Source organism: Plecotus auritus (assembly GCF_963455305.1).
Source record: "Plecotus auritus genome assembly, chromosome: 6".
NCBI lineage: Eukaryota > Metazoa > Chordata > Mammalia > Chiroptera > Vespertilionidae > Plecotus > Plecotus auritus.
Window position 1 is genome coordinate 30,001,714 of NC_137773.1, and position 20,109 is coordinate 30,021,822.

The 20,109-nt window shown below is 41.8% G+C and overlaps 1 protein-coding gene across 1 annotated transcript; it reads right to left on the reverse strand.

Annotated features, from left to right (window-relative positions):
* Positions 1-783: 783 nt before the first annotated feature.
* LOC308250712 (uncharacterized protein) lies at positions 784-19,580 on the reverse strand (the record flags this gene model as incomplete). Its single annotated transcript, XM_080673403.1, is given in 3 exon segments — positions 784-1,217; positions 1,219-1,805; positions 19,571-19,580. Coding segments are annotated over 3 exon segments (999 nt in total). The 3' UTR covers positions 784-815.
* Between the last annotated feature and the right edge of the window lie 529 nt (positions 19,581-20,109).

Here is a 20,109-nt window from a genome sequence, read left to right on the forward strand (position 1 = left end):
CTTAATAGGAAAACAATAAATTTCAGGAACAAGGCTTTCTATTTCTACCACTATTTTTTTTTTTTTTGCATTCTAATCCTAGATTTATTCAACACAATTCTTTTACTCTACACAACAAAGTATAAACACATTATCTAAAATGCTACAAAGTTACAAAAAATTCAAAACAGAAAATTCATAGTACTGACTGTACAATAATAGCTGAAAAAGCAATGTACACATTGTCAAGGTAACCCCAAAAACCACCACGAAGGGGGAGAAGGTCTGTGATGACCTTGCAGAGCTCTCAATTTGCTCACCAATTTTAGAGAAAAAGGAGATGTGCCATATGGATGTATGTACATGAGTACATGTGAAAACAACCATTTACAGCAACTAACATGGGATGTTTCTCTAGAGGTCAGAACTCAAACAGGGGAGCACAGCCAGGTTAATAGGAACAGCAGCTGCACAAAAGCATGCCCTTTCCTGAAGGATCCTCAGGCTACTAGACAGGCCCTAGGTCATCTATGGAATGGAAACATGTGCTCCCAGGCGGGGCGGCACTGCCACCTGGAACCCTGCTCTGTTCTTGTTGGCTCTGCCACTAAACTGACTCTCAGAGACTGGAAATGTGGGAACTTTCTAGCTATGAAACTGGAGAGCATCTTCATAGGCACAACCCCAAATCAACAACACTTCTGTAGCCAAACTTGGCCTTCAGAGGAAACGTCTCAATGCTCTTTTGGAAGCCTGCCCCTGAGTGAGGAGCTAGAAAAGTGACAGAACTGAGTTGGATGGGATATAAGTTTTGGGGCAGAGCTTCGGTGGCTTGCTTATCGGGAGGAATTGGAGCTGGAGCGGCTTCTGTGGCGGCGGCGTTCGGGGGAGCGGGATCGCCGACGCACGGGGGACCTGCGCCGAGGGGAGCGTGACCTTCTCCTCATTCGTGGGGGTGACCGACGCCACATGGGAGGTGGTGGTAGCATTCTCCTGGGAGGGCTGAATCGCCTGGGGGGTGGCCTAGGCCAGGGGGCCAGCACAGCAGTGGCGGTGATTTCCTGGCCATCAATTTGTCCTCCATCCATGTGCTTCAGCGCCTTCTCAGCTTCATCTGGATTCTCAAACTCCACGTATGCATAGCCTTTAGATAGATGGGGGTGCATCCTTTCTACAGGCATGTCAATCATTTTAATTTTCCCATAGGTAGAGAATATCTCCATGATGTGATCCTTGGTCGGTCACATTCCTGGTGAGCCTACCAATGTGTACTTTGGTGGGTTTAGGGGAAGGGCTCCGCCTTTTCCTTTCCTTTTCATCTCTTTTGGGTGGTTTGGATTTGGAGCGGGACCGCCGCCTGTTGTCATGTCTGCGCCGAGAAGGACTCGGAGAGCCGGAGGAGCTGCTGGAACTGGAGCTTCGGGATGTGCTGGAACTTCCTGAGCGGCTTGATGCTGATGAAGAGCTAGAGCCACTGCTTGAGCCAGTGCTAGTACTGGAGCCAGAGCTGGAGGTAGAGCTGGACCGAGACCTGGTGCTGCTGCTACCGCTGGAAGCGCTGCGCCTCTTTCGAGTTTTATCCCTGCCACGATCCTTCTCACTTGACTCCTTGGTGGCCCCTTTATCTTTAGAGCGATCCTTGGACTTCTCATCAGAACGGTCTTTGCGTTTGGTAGGAGAAGGAGCCCGTGGGGTCGAGGAGCGCGCCGGCTCCAAGATGCGTCCCGCTAATAGCGGGGCGCGCCCCCCCCCGAAGGTCGGATGGGGTCGGATTCCCCCACTTACATCTTCCCGCCACCGCGACTTCGTCCCGCTCTGTTCTACCACTATTTAACATTGCATTGGAGGAATTATTCAGTGCAATCAGAGAAAGAAAAACATATTGAAGTATAATAAATTGGAAAAGTACAAAACAGCTCAGTAAGGTATCAGGACAAAATTTATACACAAAAATCAACCATCTTCATATCCATAAACAATAGCAAGTTACTTAAGAAATATAAGATCTTATTTATAAAAAAAGATAAATTCTTAAAAGTAAATTTATCAAGAAATGTGCAAAAAATCTCAAGTATGGAAAAATTTAATGCACTTCTGAAAAATACAAGAGTCGACTTGAGCAACTGGAAAACATTTCTTGTTTTGAGCATAAGTCCCTTTGACTTAATATCATAATAAAGATGTCAATTTTCTCCAAATGAATAGATAAGTTAATGTGATCCAAATAAAATTAGCAACATTTTATGGATACAGATAAATTGGAAAAACATACATGCAAGAATAGAGAGGAAGCACTTCACACCCATTAAGATAAAGACTATGAAAAATAAGTATTAATAAAGATGTAGAGAAATTGGAATCCTTGTGAACTTTGGTGGGAATATAAAATGGTGCAGTGACTATGGAGAAAAATATGGAGGGACCTCAAAAACTGAAGAGGGAATTATCATATGATGCAGCAATTCAATTTCTGGGTATATATCCAAAAGAATTGAAATTAGGATCGTGACAAGATATTTGTGCACCCATCTTCACAGTAGTACATCTACAATAGCATAGAGGTGAATTTTCCATCAATACACGAATGAACAAGCAAAATATGATATATACATATATTAGTCTATGGCAGTGGTTGGCAAACTGCAGCTCGAGAGCCACATGCGGCTCGCGAGCCGTGGTTTGCCACTCTGTTGACTAATGAGTTTGCCGACCACTGGTCTATGGTATATACAGAGTATTATTCAGCCTTAAGAAGAAAAATATCCTGTCTCATGCTACAACATGGATTAACCTTGAGCATATTATGCTAAGTGAAATATACAAGTCACAAAAAGACAAATACTGTATAATTCCACTTGTTGCTAATATGAGGTACCTAGAGTTCATAGAGACAGCAAGTATAGTGGTGGTTGCTAGGGACTAGGTGGGGGTTATTATTTAATAGATATAGAGTTTCACTTTGCATTGATGAAAAGAGTCTGGATCTAGGTAGTGGTGATAGTTGCATAACAATGTTAATATACTTAAGACTACTGACTGTACTTTTTAAAATGGTTAAATGATAAATTTTATATTGTGCATATTTCACCACAATTAAATTTTTTTTAAGAAAAAATAATGAGCCCTACCTGGTTTGGCTCAGTGGATAGAGCATCAGCCTGTGAACTGAAGGGTCCCGGGTTCGATTCAGGTCAAGGGCACATGCCCGGGTTGTGTGCTCAATCCCCAGTAGGGGACGTGCAGGAGGCAGCCAATCAATGATTCTCTCTCGTTATTGATGTTTCTATCTCTTTCTCCCTCTCCCTTCCTCTCTAAAATCAATAAAAATATTTTTTAAAGAAGAAAAAGAAAAAATTAATGAGCTGACTTCCAGATTCCCATGGAATAATGCCAGCCAACTAAATTTAATTTTTTCCACCCATCCTAAAAACAAACAAAAAGTAAAGCTAATAAAACCTCTTATGGCTACAACATAATTTGGAGACAGAGAATTTTATATATAAACAGTTAAGTATAAATATCCCAGACCAGCAGATCCAGTTTCAAAGCCGTGCTATAGAAGAGAACCCAAGATGGTGTAGAAAAGACTAGAGATTAGCCCTGGCCACTGTGGCTCACTTGGTTGGAGCATCCTCCTGTATACCAAAAGGTTTGATTCTGGTCCAACCTCTCTCTCTCTCTCTCTTTCTCTCTCTCTCTCTCTTCCTCTCTCTGTCTCCTACATAGCAGCAGGGGCCTAGTAAGAATGGAAGACAGATAAAATCAGCACCAGAAACAGAAAGCCCCTACTTGAGTGGAGAAATACAGACAATAGATCTGAGACCTGGTGGATGAACAGAATTGAAAACTAAAAGAAGGGCTTCAAAGTGCTTGAGATTAGAAATACCAATCTTGGGATGGGAAAGCATCCGATCTATGGAGGAAAGAAGTGACTTGAACGGCTTAATGGATAAAAAGAAAAGAAAGCAGTAAAAATGAAGACTATTACAGAAATAAAAAGACAACTACAAAATCAGAACACATATCAACTTGGGTTCCACCCCCCAAAAAGTGCCTTCTAGTTAGAAAAAAATGCACTTCATTCAAGCATCCAACTGCCTGCTTCATTTGCAATTGCTGAAACTGGAAAATGAACAGAAAATGGCAGTCATAATATTACCTAAAGATAACAAAAAATGAGAATAACTATTTTTAAAACTAACCATGAAACAGGAAAACTAGAACACATACTCCAGCCTGAATTAAATAACCTTAAGCAGTCATTTGGTGATATGAAAAGATGCTGTAAATAAAATTTTAAAAACCACAAAGATCAAAAACAACAGTTAGGCCCTAGCCGGTTTGGCTCAGTGGATAGAGTGTCGGCCTGTGGACTGAAGGGTCTCAGGTTCGATTCTGGTCAAGGGCATGTACCTTGGTTGCGGGCACATCCCCGGTAGGGGGTGTGCAGGAGGCAGCTGATTGATGTTTCTCTCTCATTGATGTCTCTAACTCTCTATTCCTCTCCCTTCCTCTCTGTAAAAAATCAATAAAATATATTTAAAAAAAACAAACAGTTAGTCAAATCAGGAGAAATTGAAGAAAAAGACAAATCGTCCAAGGACAAAACAAGAGTAAATTATAAGATGTCCATGGAAAAGAAATTTTATTTAAAATATCATCACTGAAGAGATCTTACTTAAAATATAATCACTGGTATTGAGGAAAGATATTAAAATAGCCAGGAAAATGAAAATAAAATCAAGAAAGCAGGAAGAAGGATCACAAAGTGCTAGATACAGAGAAGGTCCAACATATATTATATAGTCCCTGAAGAAGAAAAACAAAATAATGGAATAAATGTAATATTCAAAATTATAATACAAGAAAACTTTCTGGACAGGGAGAAACCAAGATGGCGGCATAGGTAAGCACCTAAACTGCTGCCTCACACAACAATTTCAAAACTACAACTAAAAGACAGAACGGACACCATCCAGAACCACAGGAAAGCTGGCTGAGTGGAAATTCTACAACTAGAAGGAAAGAGAAAAGCTCACAGAGAATTGGAGGTACAGCAAAGGGTCTTTGTGCGCGCAGAGAGGAAGGGCGGCTGAGAGCCTGGCTGTCTTTCTCTGGCAGGAGAGGGAAGGAAGCCCCCGACTGCACTAACCCCAGTTCCGACTGCACTGAACCCCAGTTCCGGGTGAAACCCTGTGGACCCAGGCTCATACAGGGGGAGTCTGGACTGTCAGGTAGAGAGAAAGGCACCCGGAGACTCGGAGACCCGGGAGAGACACGGGGGAGCCCCGGCCGGCAGGGGTCTGGAGGCGCACGTGCCAATGCGCACAAAGGCTGCAGAGGTTGCCACAGGCTTTCCCTAGCAGAAGAGAGTTGGAAGCTCCTGACTGCACTGAACCCCAGTTCTGACTGCACTGAACCCCAGTTCCAGGCAAGCCCCTGGGGATCCACGCTCTTGTCGGGGGGAATCTGGACTCTCGGGTGGAGACTCGGGAGCCAGGGAAGGCAGAGGTCTGGAGGCGCACACGCGCGCAAGGGCAAGGCTGAAGGGAAGCCAAGACTGTCTGCTCCGCCCTGAGACTCCACCCCATCCAAGCTGAGCACAGAGGCTTTTGCAATTTGGCAAGTCTAATCCTATAAGGCTGTCTCCAGCACCAAACTTCTCCCAGCGTAGACACAGCTGATCCTCACAGCCAACTGGCCTGGAGGTCAATTCCTCCCAGTGATACCAACAACAATCAAGACTTAACTACAACAAGGCTGTACACACAGTCCACAAAGGGGTGCACCAAGAGTACCACCTCAGGTTAACTGGGGAGGCCAACCCACTGGGCCATATAGGAAACCTAGCACACAGACCTACCTTACCAACTCAGGGAAGCAGTGAAAATGTGGCGACAAAGAAACAGATCACAAACGAAAGAAATGGAGGAAAACAAACGACTGGATATAGAATTCAAAACCACGGTTATAAGGCTTTTCAAGAATATCCTAGAAAAGGCCGATAAATATAATGAGACCCTCGAAGATATAAAAAAGGACCAACTAGAAATTAAACATACACTGACTGAAATAAAAAATATTATACAGAGACCCAACAACAGACTAGAGGAACACAAGAATCAAGTCAAAGAATTGAAATACAAAGAAGCAAAAAACACTCAACCGAAAAAGAAAAAAAAATCCAAAAAGTTGAAGATAGTGTAAGAAGCCTCTGGGACAACTTCAAGTGTACCAACATCCGAATTATGGGGGTGCCAGAAGAAGAGAGAGAGCAAGATACTGAAAACCTATTTGAAGAAATAATGACTGAAAACTTCCCCCACCTGGTGAAAGAAATAGACTTACAAGTCCAGAAAGCGCAGAGAACCCCAAACAAAAGGAATCCAAAGAGGACCACACCAAGACACATCATAATTAAAATGCCAAGAGCAAAAGACAAAGAGAGAATATTAAAAGCAGCAAGAGAAAAACAGTTAATTACCTACAAGGGAGCACCCATACAATTGTCAGTTGATTTCTCAATAGAAACTATGCAGTCCAGACAGGAGTGGCAAGAAATTTTCAAAGTGATTAATAGCAAGAACCTACAACCAAGATTACTCTACCCAGCAAAGCTATCATTCAGAATTGAAGGGCAGACAAAGAGCTTCACAAACAAGAAAAAGCTAAAGGAGTTCATCACCACCAAACCAGTATTATATGAAATGCTGAAAGGTATTCTTAAAGAAGAGGAAGAAGAAAAAAGTAAAGATAAAAATTATGAACAACAAATACATATCTATCAACAAGTGAACCTAAAAATCAAGTGAATTAAAAACCTGAGGAACAGAATAATCTGGTGAATATAATAGAATCAGGGGCATAGAAAGGGAGTGGACTGATAATTCTCAGGGGGAAATGGGTATGGGGGGTTCAGGAAGAGACTGGACAAAAATCATACACCTATGGATGAGGACAGTGGGAGGGAGGTAAGGGGAGAAAGTGGGATGGGAACCGGGTGGAGGGGAGCTATGGGGGGAAAAAGGAGAAACAATTGTAATAATCTGAATAAAGATTTATTAAAAAAATTAAAAAAAACTTTCTGGAAATAAAATTTGAAACTACACATTAAAAGAGTCTTCCATGAACCTAGGAAAATTGATATGGAATGGTCAACTCTGAGATATATCTTAGAAAACCAATTAGATTTTAAAGAAAAATCCTCTGGGCCTTATACAAAAAGACCAAATCATTTATGAAAGAAAATCAGGTTGGTATCACGTTCCAACAACAACATAGAAAGGCAGCAAAAATGGTTTTAATAATCCTCACCTGAGAATATATTTCCATTGATTTTTTTTTAAGAGAGAGTGGAAAGGAGGAGGGGATGGGGGGAAGGAGAGAGAGAGAGACAGAGAGAAACATTGATGTGAAAGAGACATCTCCACTGGTTGCCTCCTGCACACCCCCCAACAGGGGCAGAGAGCAAACCTGCAACCAAGGTACATGCCGTGGACCAGGAATCAAGCCATGGACCCATCTCAAACCACTGAGTAAAACCAGCCAGAACAGCAAAAAATGTTTTTACAAACTCAAGGAAAATAAATGTGAATCAAGATTTTAAATCCAGGCAATCCATCCTTCAAATTCCAAGGCTATAGAAAATCAGTTTCAAATATGCAAGAAGAACTAGCCCAGAAATAAATCCTCACTTATATGGTCAATTAATCTATGACAAAAGAGGCAAAGATATACAGTGGGGTAAAGACAGCCTCTTCAATAAGTGATGGTGGGAAAACTGAAAAGATATAAAAAAGAAAAAGAAATTGAACCACTTTCTTATACCATATAAAAAAAATAAATTCAAGAGGAACCAAGATGGCGGCATAGGTAAACACCTGAACTTGCTGCTGCACACAACCACTTCAAAACTACAACTAAAAGATAAAACGGACATCATCCAGAACCACAGGAAGACTGGCTGAGTGGAAATTCTACAACTAGAAAGAATGAGAAAAGCACACTGAGACTCAGAGGAGCTGCAGAAGTAAAGTCTAGAGGTACGGAGGTGCGTGTGTGTGGAGAGGTCTGGCAACTGAGTATGCTGCTGGCTTTTTCAATCCGCAGGGAGACACAAACTCCCAACTGCTCTGAACTCCAGTTCCAGGCGAGACTCTGGGGACCCAGACTCATTCGAGGAGAAAATGGACTGTCTGGCAGTGGGCAGAACTCAAGGGCGGCTTTCTCTCAGAGGTGCTTGCAGAGACTACCAAGGGACACTGAGACCCGGGGGCCTCTTAGGGCAGGGCTGACAGGAAGCCATTGCTGTTTGCTCCGCCCTGAGACACAGCCCCATCCAAGCTGTGTGCAGAGGCTTTTGCATATGAATGGCCTGGTCCTTTGAAATCTAAACTTACCTAACAAACTTCAGCTGAGTCAGAAAAACCCAGAACATCCAAAAGAAGGCCCAAGGCCCCACAGCAGCTTGTATTGCTTCACAGCTGGGCCTCATCTGGGCACCTCCAAAACCCAAACAAAGAATAAGAATCTGCAGATCTCTCCATAGCTCCTGCTAGGTGGCCTCAGGCAGAGGCTAAATTAGCACCTCCTTGGAGATCCAAGAGCCAGTCTACCCAGGGGTCAGAGTAGGACCATCCAGATTACAACTCCTCAGATCCATAAGGGACACTCAGGGGGCAGACTCAGTGAGCACCAAAGCCCCACTGAAGCAAGTCTTGTCTCATAAGGGTGTCTCCAGCACAGAAGTTCTCCCAGCATAGACACAGCTGATCCTCACAGCCAATTGGCCTGGAGGTCAATTCCTCCCAGTGATACCAACAAAAATCAAGGCTTAACTACAACAAGACTGTGCACACAGCCCACAAAAGTGTGCACCAAGAGTGTCCACCTCAGGTAACTGGGGAGGCTGATCCACTGAGCCCTATAGGACACTTACCACACAAAGCCACTCTATTAACTCAGGGAAGCAGCCAAAATGCAGAGACAAAGAAACAGATCACAAATGAAAGAAATGGAGGAAAGCAAACTACTGAATATAGAGTTCAAAACCACGGTTATAAGGTTTTTCAAGAATTTTCTAGAAAAGGCCGATAAATTTAGCGAGACCCTTGAGGATATGAAAAAGGACCAACTCGGTGGAAAAATGGTGGCAGAATAGACAGATGTGTCCCTACCCTTGTCACGGAGCAGATAGAAAAAACAGCTGAGGGTCGCACGGGGAGTATTTGTTGGCAAGTTAAGGGACAGCTATACTCCAGGAGAAGGTGGGGGACTGCTGGACGGGGGTCCCCTGACCGGGCAGCCCTCACTGCTGCCGGGTTCCCTCCCAGAGCCACCACCTCGGACACGGAGACCGCACCATCTTGAAGGGGAAAGTAGATGTTATCTGAAACCTGAAAATCTACAACTGCGGCACCCACAGAACAGCTGCGAACCCCAGAGCACCAGTCCCTAATTGGCGCAAACACATGGATTCAGAGGAGCTCTACACTCCACCACGGAAAGGTCAGATTTCGCCTGGGATAAGGTGAGGTCTCTGGTCCCAGCAGGACAGAGAAACGCATGCACTGCGGGAGCTGGAGGACTGGGGGAAGTCTGCACCTAGAAAAATCTGTGGCTGTTGGGGCTGGTGTGATCCCTGAATGTGGAAGGGGGTCCTCAGAGCTGCTAACAGAGGGGATCTCTAAAAAGCAACCCATTTTGATTTGACACAGAAGGATAGCCTAAAAATTTTGGGAGTGTGCCGGTGGCTTGGACACAAGGGGGAAAAGGGGATTGCACAGGCTTGCGTGCAGACCTGGAGTTCACACAGTTGCGCTTTCTCCTCTTTGAATCCTTGCTTCTGATTACTGAGCCCAATACATAGGATCACCCAGTTGGGGACACCCTAGGAGACTGCAGGGGAAAGTTGTTTTTCTGGAACCTGGGGATCAGAGCGGGGAGTGACCGTCAGAGAACCAGCTCTGGGGCAGCCCACTCCCACAAACTGGTATTGAGTGCCACAGGGAAAGCAAGATCTAAGCACAGGCTAGAAAGGACCTACAAACACAAAGGTCAACCCAGAAACACTGCCACCCAGGGGCTGAATCACAAATTGACCCTTGTGTAATCATAAATAAAGGAATACAAGAAAGTAAGACACACCGCCTGCTTAAAAATCAGGACTGGCTTTCAACACTGAGGAGCAGTGGAGCGCAGGGAACTGCAATACTGTCCTGACTGGGAAACAGGCGTGCCAAACAGAACAATAGAGGAAGTGAATGACCTTCACAACTGCACATTTTATTTTTATTTTTATTTTTATTTTTTTATTATTTTTTTCTTTTTCATCTTTTACTTAAGAAACTAATTTTTTTTCTTTTTTCCTCACTTGATTTTGCCTTTTTAATTATTACATTTTTATTTTCAATCAGTATTATTACTACTACTATTTTACCTTTTTTTTTCAAAAAAAGTGTCATTTTCTCTTTATTTGACTTTGAGATTAGTGTTCTACATTCTATTTTCATCTTTCCTTTAGCATTATTCTACTATATCTCAACTCTACCTTTATGCCATCACTCTCTTCCTAACTTTTGCCCTTTTGTTGTCCTGTTTCTCTTACCCTTTTCCTGCTTTAGATTTTCTCTATTCTTTCTTTTTACGCCCTGTTAAAATTTCACCCTACTTATATATCTAATTTCCAATCCCCTGCTCCGAGTTCATACACACCTCTCTCTTCTCTGTCTTCACTATCCAAAAAATTGTTTTTCTCTCTGTCCTGTTGTTGTTGTTTTCTTGAATGTTAATTATATCGATTTTTTAATGCTTGTTTGTGAGATTGTTTTGCTTATTCATTTTTTTGTTTTGTTTTTTTTGTTTGTTTGTTTTTTGCATCTGTTTTTCCTTGCCTTGCTTGATATTAATCGTTGTTTGTAGTTTGTATTCATCTCCAGGTACTTCTTGCTGGCATTTGCTGGGATTAGTGGCTGTTCTATTGGAGTTTTCTCCCCATATATATAGTTTGTTCCCCTTTTCTTTCTTATTCTCTTTCTTTTCTCTCTTACTTTTTTTTCCCTTTTCCCAATTTCATTTTGGCACTCCTTTCTTTTTCTTTTTCTTTTTTCTCTTCTTCTTTCTCTCCTTTCCCCTAATTTGCCTTTCTCTGGTGGTCACCTTATTTGGGGTTATTAATTTTGTGAATACATTTCTGTTCAGTGCCTTGTGTGCTGTACCTGGTTGTGTTGTATATTGTGCCTTTAAATCAAGGCAGGAGAGAGAGAACTACATAACCAGACACCCAGAGAAGAGAGACCATGGGGAGACAAAGAAACAGCCCGCATATGAAAGAAAAGCAGGCATCACCAGAAAAGGAAGTAAACGAAATGGAAGCAAGCAACCTGCCAGAGAAAGAATTCAGAGAAATGGTCATAAGGTGGCTGAAAAGAATGGAAGACAAATTCGACAATATGAGTAAGAACCAAGAGGAAATGAAGAACCAAGAAGAAATGAAAAATGATATTGCTGCTGTAAAGAACTCAATAAAAAGCATCAAGAGTAGACTAGAAGAAGCAGAGGAGTGCATCAGTGAGCTAGAAGACAAGATGGGAAAAAATACCCAAGTAGAGCAGCTCCTAGAAAAAAAAAATTAAAAAGCAGGAGGAGAGCCTAAGGGAACTTTGGGACAACATGAAACAAAACAACATCCGCATAATAGGGGTTCCAGAAGGACAGAAAACTGAGCAAGGAATAGAAAACCTGTTTGAAGAAATAATGACAGAAAACTTCCCTGATATAGGGAAGAAAAAACCCACACAAATCCAAGAAGCTCACAGAGTCCCAAGTAAAATGAACCCAAAAAGACTGATGCCAAGGCACATTATAATTAAATTGGCAAACACCAATGACAAAATAAGAATCTTAAAAGCGGCAAGAGAGAGACAGAAAGTTACATACAAAGGAACCCCCATCAGACTAGCAACTGATTTCTCAACAGAAACTCCTCAGACTATTACAAAAAATTCAAGAGAAAGGAACACTTCCAAGCTCATTCTATGAAGCCAGCATCACCCTAATACCAAAACCAGATAAAGACAACACAATGAAAGAGAATTACAGGCCAATATCCCTCATGAACATAGATGCCAAAATCCTCAACAAAATTCTACCAAATGGGATCCAGCAATACATTAGAAAGATCGTACACCATGACCAAGTAGGATTTATCCCAGGAATGCAAGGATGGTACAATATCCGTAAATCAATAAACATGATACATCACATAAACAAATTGAGAGATAAAAATCACATAGTCATATCAATTGATGCAGAAAAAGCATTTGACAAAATCCAACACCCTTTCTTGATAAAAACTCTCAACAAGGTGGGAATAGAAGGATCATACCTCAACATAATAAAAGCCATATATGATAAACCCACAGCTAACATCATACTCAATGGGCAAAAACTAAAACCATTTCCCCTAAGAACAGGAACAAGACAGGGATGCCCACTCTCACCACTCCTGTTCAACATAGTACTGGAAGTATTAGCCATTGCAATTAGACAAGAAGAAGAAATAAAAGGCATCCTAATTGGAAAAGAAGAAGTAAAGCTGTCCTTATTTGCAGATGACATGATATTGTACATAAAAAAACCCAAAAGACTCCATCAAAAAACTAATAGACTTAATAAATTAATTCGGCAATGTAGCAGGATACAAAATTAACACCAAGAAATCTATGGCATTTCTATACACCAATAGTGAATTTACAGAAAGAGAAACTAAAAAAGCAATCCCATTTACCATCGCACCAAAAAAATTAAGATACTTAGGAATAACCTTAACTAAGGAGGTAAAAGACCTATACGCGGAAAACTACAGGACACTGAAAAAAGAGATAGAGGAAGACATAAACAGATGGAAGAACATACCATGTTCATGGATTGGGAGAATCAACATCATTAAAATGTCCACACTATCCAAAGCAATCTATAGATTCAATGCACTCCCCATTAAAATACAAACGGCATATTTCACAGACCTAGAAAGAACTCTCCAAAAATTCATCTGGAATAAAAAAAGACCCCGAATAGCCACAGCAATCCTGAGAAAGAAGAACAAAGTAAGTGGGATCTCAATAACAGATTTCAAACTGTATTACAAAGCCACTGTTCTCAAAACTGCCTGGTACTGGCACAAGAACAGACATATAGATCAATGGAATAGAATAGAGAACCCAGGAATCGACCCAAATCACTACGCTCAATTAATATTTGACAAAGGAGGCATGAACATACAATGGAGTCAAGACAGTCTCTTCAATAAATGGTGTTGGGAAAATTGGACAGATACATGCAAAAAAAATGAAACTAGACCACCAACTTACACCATACACAAAAATAAACTCAAAATGGATCAAGGACTTAAACATACAGTGAGAAACCATAAAAATACTAGAGGAATCCACAGGCAGAAAAATCTCTGACATATGCCAAAGCAATTTCTTCACTGATACTGCTCCTAGGGCCATGGTCGGCAAACTCATTAGTCAACAGAGCCAAATGTCAACAGTACAACGATTGAAATTTCTTTTGAGAGCCAAATTTTTTAAACTTAAACTTCTTCTAAATAGACTTGCCCAGGCCGTGGTATTTTGTGGAAGAGCCATACTCAAGAGGCCCAAGAGCCGCATGTGGCTCACAAGCCGTAGTTTGCCGACCACGGACCTAGGGCAATGGAAACTAAACAGAAAATAAACAAATGGGACTACATCAAAACAAAAAGCTTTTTCACAGCAAAGGAGACCATCAATATAATAACAATAAAGCCCACTGAATGGGAAAACATATTTGCCAATGATATCAATGATAAGGGTTTAATCTCCAACATTTACAGGGAACTCATGCAGCTTAACAAAAAGAAGATAAACAACCTAATCAAAAAGTGGGCAACTGATCTAAATAGACACTTTTCAAAAGAAGATAGAAGTAAGGCCAAGAGACATATGAAAACCTGCTCAAAGTCACTAATCATCAGAGAGATGCAAATCAAAACAACAATGTGGTACCATCTCACACCTGTCAGAATGGCTATCATCAACAAATCAACAAATGACAAGTGCTGTCGAGGATGTGGAGAAAAAGGAACCCTTGTGCACTGCTGGTGGGAATGCAAACTGGTGCAGCCACTGTGAAGAACAGTATGGAGTTTCCTCAAAAAACTAAAAATGGAACTCCCATTTGACCCAGTGATCCCACTTCTAGGAATATATCCCAAGAAATTAGAAACACGATTCAGAAAGGATATATGCATCCCCATGTTCATAGCAGCACAATTCACCATAGCTAAGATTTGGAAACAGCCTAAGTGCCCATCAGCAGATGAGTGGATTAAAAAACTGTGGTACATCTACACAATGGAATACTACGCTGCGGTAAAAAAGAAGGAGTTCTTACCATTTGCAACAACATGGATGGAGATGGAGATCATTATGCTAAGTGAAATAAGCCAGGCAGAGAAAGATAAATATCACATGATCTCACTCATTTGTGGAATATAATGAACAACATAAACTGATGAACAAAAATAGATCCAGAGACAGGGAAACATCATCAGAACGTCAAACCTCAGGGAAGGTAGGGGAGGGTGGAGGTAAGGGGGAGAGATCAACCAAAGGACTTATATGCATGCATATAAGCCTAATCAATGGACACAGACAACAGGGGAGTGGGAGCATGAATGGGAGGTGGGGTAATGGGGGAATAAGGACACATATGTAATACCTTAATCAATAAAGAAATTTAAAAAAAAAGAAAGAAAAAGAACCAACTAGAAATTAAGCATTCACTGACTGAAATAAAAAATATTATACAGAGACCTAACAGCAGACTAGAGGATTGCAAGAATCAAGTCAAAGATTTGAAATACAAAGAAGCAAAAAACACTCAACCGGAAAAGCAAAAAGAAAAAAGAATCCAAAAATATGAAGATAGTGTAAGGAGCCTCTGGGACAACCTCAAGCGTACCAACATCCGAATTATGGGGGTGCCAGAAGAAGAGAGAGAGCAAGATACTGAAAACCTATTTGAAGAAATAATGACAGAAAACTTCCCCCACCTGGTGAAAGAAATAGACTTACAAGTGCAGGAAGCGCACAGAACCCCAAACAAAAGGAATCCAAAGAGGACCACACCAAGACACATGATAATTAAAATGCCAAGAGCAAAAGACAAAGAGAGAATATTAAGAGCAGCAAGAGAAAAACACTTAGTTACCTACAAGGGAGCACCCATACGATTGTCAGCTGATTTCTCAACAGAAACTATGCAGGCCAGACGGGAGTGGCAAGAAATATTCAAAGTGATGAATAGCAAGAACCTACAACCAAGATTACTCTACCCAGCAAAGCTATCATTCAGAATTGAAGGGCAGATAAAGAGCTTCACAGATTAGGAAAAGCTAAAGGAGTTCATCACCACCAAACCAGTATTATATGAAATGCTGAAAGGTATTCTTTAAGAAGAGGAAGAAGAAGAAAAAGGTAAAGATAAAAATTATGGCCCTAACCAGTTTGGCTCAGTGGATAGAGCGTCAGCCTGTGGACTGAAGGGTCCCAGGTTTGATTCCGGTCAAGGGCATGTACCTTGGTTGTGGGCACATCCCCAGTAGGGTGTGTGCAGGAGGCAGCTGATCGATGTTTCTCTCTCATCGATGTTTCTGGCTCTCTATCCCTCTCCCTTCCTCTCTGTAAAAAATCAATTAAAAATATATAAAAAATTATGAACAACAAATACATATCTATCAACAAGTGAATCTGAAAATCAAGTGGGGAGGATCCAAGATGGCAGCGTAGGTAAACACCTAAACTGCTGCCTCGCACAACAATTTCAAAACTACAACTAAAAGACAAAACGTCTATCACCCAGAACCACGGGAAAGCTGGCTGAGTGGAAGTTCTACAACTAGAAGGAAAGAGAAAAGAGCATTGAGACGTGCACAAGCGCTGAAAAGCTGAGGTACAGAGCCGCGCAAATCGGGCTGGTGGCGGGCGACTGGGAGCGCTGCTTTTTTCAACCCAAAGGGAGACAAGCTTCCCATTACTCCGAACTCCAGTTTCTGGGGAGACACGGGGAACCCAAACTCCTATGGGGAGAAGCTGGACTGTCTGCCATCAGGTCGGAAAGTGAGGGTGGCTTGCTTGCAGGGCTGCGCACAGGAATAATTGTTTACTGCGCTGGGGCGCGGGGTGCGGGGACGCGGTCAGAGACGCAGAGCCGGCTTACTGGCAGCCATCGCTGTTTGTCACGCCCTAGCCTAGTGACGCCCTGAGACCCTGCCCCGCACAACCTACAAACCCACCCAAGCTCCAAGCAGCGGCTTTAGCATATGAATGGCCTGCCCTATCGCAGCTTAACCTAGCAAACTTGCAGCCCGGGTCAGACAGCTCCAAAACCTCCAAACCCCAAGCAAAGAGGAGAAAACTGTAGTTCTTGCTGTAGCTCCTGCTGGGTGTCCTCAGACAGTAGCTGACCTGCACCCCATTGGAGATCCAGAAGCCAGTGTACCTATTGGTCAGTGTGAGACACCAGATTTCAACTCCTCATATCCATAAGTGACACATTCAAGGGGCAGACTCAGTGAGCACCAAAGCCCCACTGAAACAAGTCCTGCACTGTAAGCGTGTCTCCAGCGCAGCAGTTCTTCCATTATAGACACAGCGTGTCCTCACAGCCAATTGGCCTGGAGGTCAATTCCTCCCAGTGTACCAACAGCAATCAAGGCTTAACTACACCAAGACTTTGCACTCAGCCCACAAAGGGGTGTACCAAGAGCGTCCACCTCAGGTGATTGGGGAGGCTGAGCTACCGGCCCCTATAGGTCACCTACCACACAAAGCCACTCCATCAACACAGGGAAGCAACAAAATGCGGAGACAAAGAAACATGTCACGAATGAAAGAAACAGAGGAAATCAAACTACTGGATGACATAGAATTCAGAACCACATTTATAAGGTTACTCAAGAATCTTCTAAAAACCACTGAGGAACTTAGTGAGACCTTTAAGGATCTTAATGAGAATGCCAAAAAAATGGAAAAGGACCAGTCAGAAATTAAGCATACACTGTCTAAAATAAAGAATATACAGAAACTCAACTGTAGACCAACATACCCCAAGAATCAAACCAAAGATCTGAAATATGAGGAAACAAAAAACACCCAACCAGAAAAACAAAAAGAAAAAAGAATCCAAAAATATGAAGATAGTGTAAGGAGCCTCTGGGACAACTTTAAGCGTACCAACATCCGAATTTTTGGGGTGCCAGAAGAAGAGAGAGAGCAAAATATTGAAAACCTATTAGAAGAAATAATGACAGAAAACTTTCCCTACCTGGTGAAAGAAATAGACTTACAAGTTCAGGAAGCGCACAGAACCCCATACAAGAGGAATCCAAAGAGGACCACACCAAGACACATGATAATTAAAATGCCAAGGGCAAAAGACAAAGAGAGAATCTTGAAAGCAGCAAAAGAAAAATGGTTAGTTACCTACAAGGGAGTACCCATACGACTGTCAGCTGATTTCTCAACAGAAACTATGCAGGCCAGAAGGGAGTGGCAAGAAATATTCAAAGTGATGAACAGCAAGAACCTATAACCAAGATTACTCTACCCAGCAAAGCTATCATTCAGAAGTGAAGGTCAGATAAAGAGCTTCACAGACAAGAAAAAGCTGAAGGAGTTCATCATCACCAAACCAGGATTATATGAAATGCTGAAGGGTATTCTTCAAGAAGAGGAAGAAGAAGAAAAAGGTAAAGATAAAAATTATGAACAACAAAATGACAACAAATACATACCTACCAACAAGTGAAGCTAAAAATCAAGTGAATAACAAATCTGAAGAACAGAATGGACTGGTGACTATAATAGAATCAGGGACATAGAAAGGGAGTGGACTGACAATTCTCGGGGGGAAGGGGGTGTGAGGGGTGCGGGAAGAGATTAGACAAAAATCTTACACCTATGGATGAAGACAGTGGCGGGGGGTAAGGGCATGGGGTGCAGTGGGGAATCAGGTGGAGGGGAGCTATGGGGGGAAAAAAGAGGAACACCTGTAATAATCTGAACAATAAAGATTTATTTAAAAAATAATAATAATAAAAAGACTTAAAAATCAAGTGAATAAAAATCTGATGAACAGAATAAACTGGTGAATATAATAGAATCAGAGGCATAGAAAGGGAGTGGACTGAGAATTTTCAGGGGGAAAGGGGTGTGGGGGGTGCGTGAAGAGACTGGACAAAAAGTGTACACCTATGGATGAGGACAGTGTGTGGGGGGGGGTAAGGGCAGAGGGTGGGGTGGGAACCGGGTGGAGGGGAGCTATGGGGGAACAAAGAGGAACAATTGTAATAATCTGAACAATAAAGATTTATTAAATTAAAAATATATATTAACAACTAATACATATTTATCAACAAGTGAATCTAAAAATCAAGTGAATAAAAAATCTGATGAACAGAATAAACTGGTGAATATAATAGAATCAGGGGCATAGAAAGGGAGTGGACTGACAATTCTTGGGGGGAAAGGGGTGTGGGGGGTGTGGGAAGAGACTGGACAAAAATTGTACACCTATGGATGAGGACAGTTGGGGGTGGTAAGGGCATGGGGTGGGGTGGGAACTGGGTGGAGGGGAGCTATGGGGGGAAAAAGAGAAACAACTGTAATAATCTGAACAATAAAGATTTAAAAAAATAAAGAAAAAATAATAATAAATTCAAAATGATTTTAGGACTTAAATGTAAGACCTAAACCATCAAAGTCCTAGAATAAAACATAGGCAGTCAGCTCTCTGAAGTCTATCTTAGCAGTATCTTTTTGGATATGTCTCCTTAGGCAAGGGCAACAAAAATAAATAAACAAACAAACAAACAAACAAACAAATGGGCCCTAGCCGGTTTGGCTCAGTGGATAGAGCGTCAGCCTGCAGACTGAAAGGTCTCGGGTTCGATTCCAGTCAAGGGCACATGCTGGGGTTGCAGGCTAGATCCCCAGTAGGGGGTGTGCAGGAGGCAGCCGATCAATGATTATCATCATTGATGTTTCTATCCTCTCTCCCTCTCCCTTCCTCTCTGAAATCAATAAAAAATATATAAAAATAAATAAATAAACAAATGGGACTATATCAAACTGAAAAGATTTTGCAGAGGGAAGGAAACTATCAACAAAGCAAAATGACAGCCTAATAAATGGGAGAAGATATTTCCAAATGATCTATCAAAAGGGGTTAATATCCAAAATATATTAAAAACTCATACAACTTAACACAAAAAAAACACACACACACAACAAAAACAATTCAACTAAAAAATGTACAAACGACTTGAATAGACATTTCTCCAGAGAGAACATACAGATGGCTGAAAAACATGAAAACATGCTCAACATCACTAACCATCAGCGAAATGCAAATTAAAACCACAGTGAGATAGCATCTCACACCTGTGAGAATGACTATCATCAATAAATCAACAGGTGCTCTTCCTCCCTGGAGCACACTGGTGCCTTTCCCCTCCTCCTCCTCTTCCCCTCAGGCGCCTTACCTTCACTCATCTCTCCCTTAAGCTTCAAGGGGCCCCATTTTCTTGCCTCTGTAACTTGTTTCCTGAGCCCATTTCTTCTACCACTCACTTCTACCTCTGTGGCTTTCTAAGTAAACTTTCTTACAGTTTGAAAATAAATAAACAAACAAACAAGTGCTGGCGAGGACATGTAGAAAAGGAAACTCATACATTGTTGGTTGGATTATAAATTGGTGCAGCCCTATGGAAAACAGTATGGCTGTTCCTCAAAATATTTAAAATGGAGCTGCCATACAATCCAGCAATCCCACTTCTGGGTATTTATCCATGAAAACAAAAACACTAATTCGAAAGATATATGCACCTGTTTTCATTGCTGCATTATTTTTAACTAGTGGCCCGGTGCATGAAATTAGTGCACATTAAAAGGGGATTAATTAGAGGAAATAATTTAATATTGCTATTTGCCCTTTCTCTATAATAGAAGTGTCAGAGATGAAAGAAAATTAGTAAAGTGTATATGAAAAGCTTCCTCCTGTCAGAGTCTGGGGTGCACCACG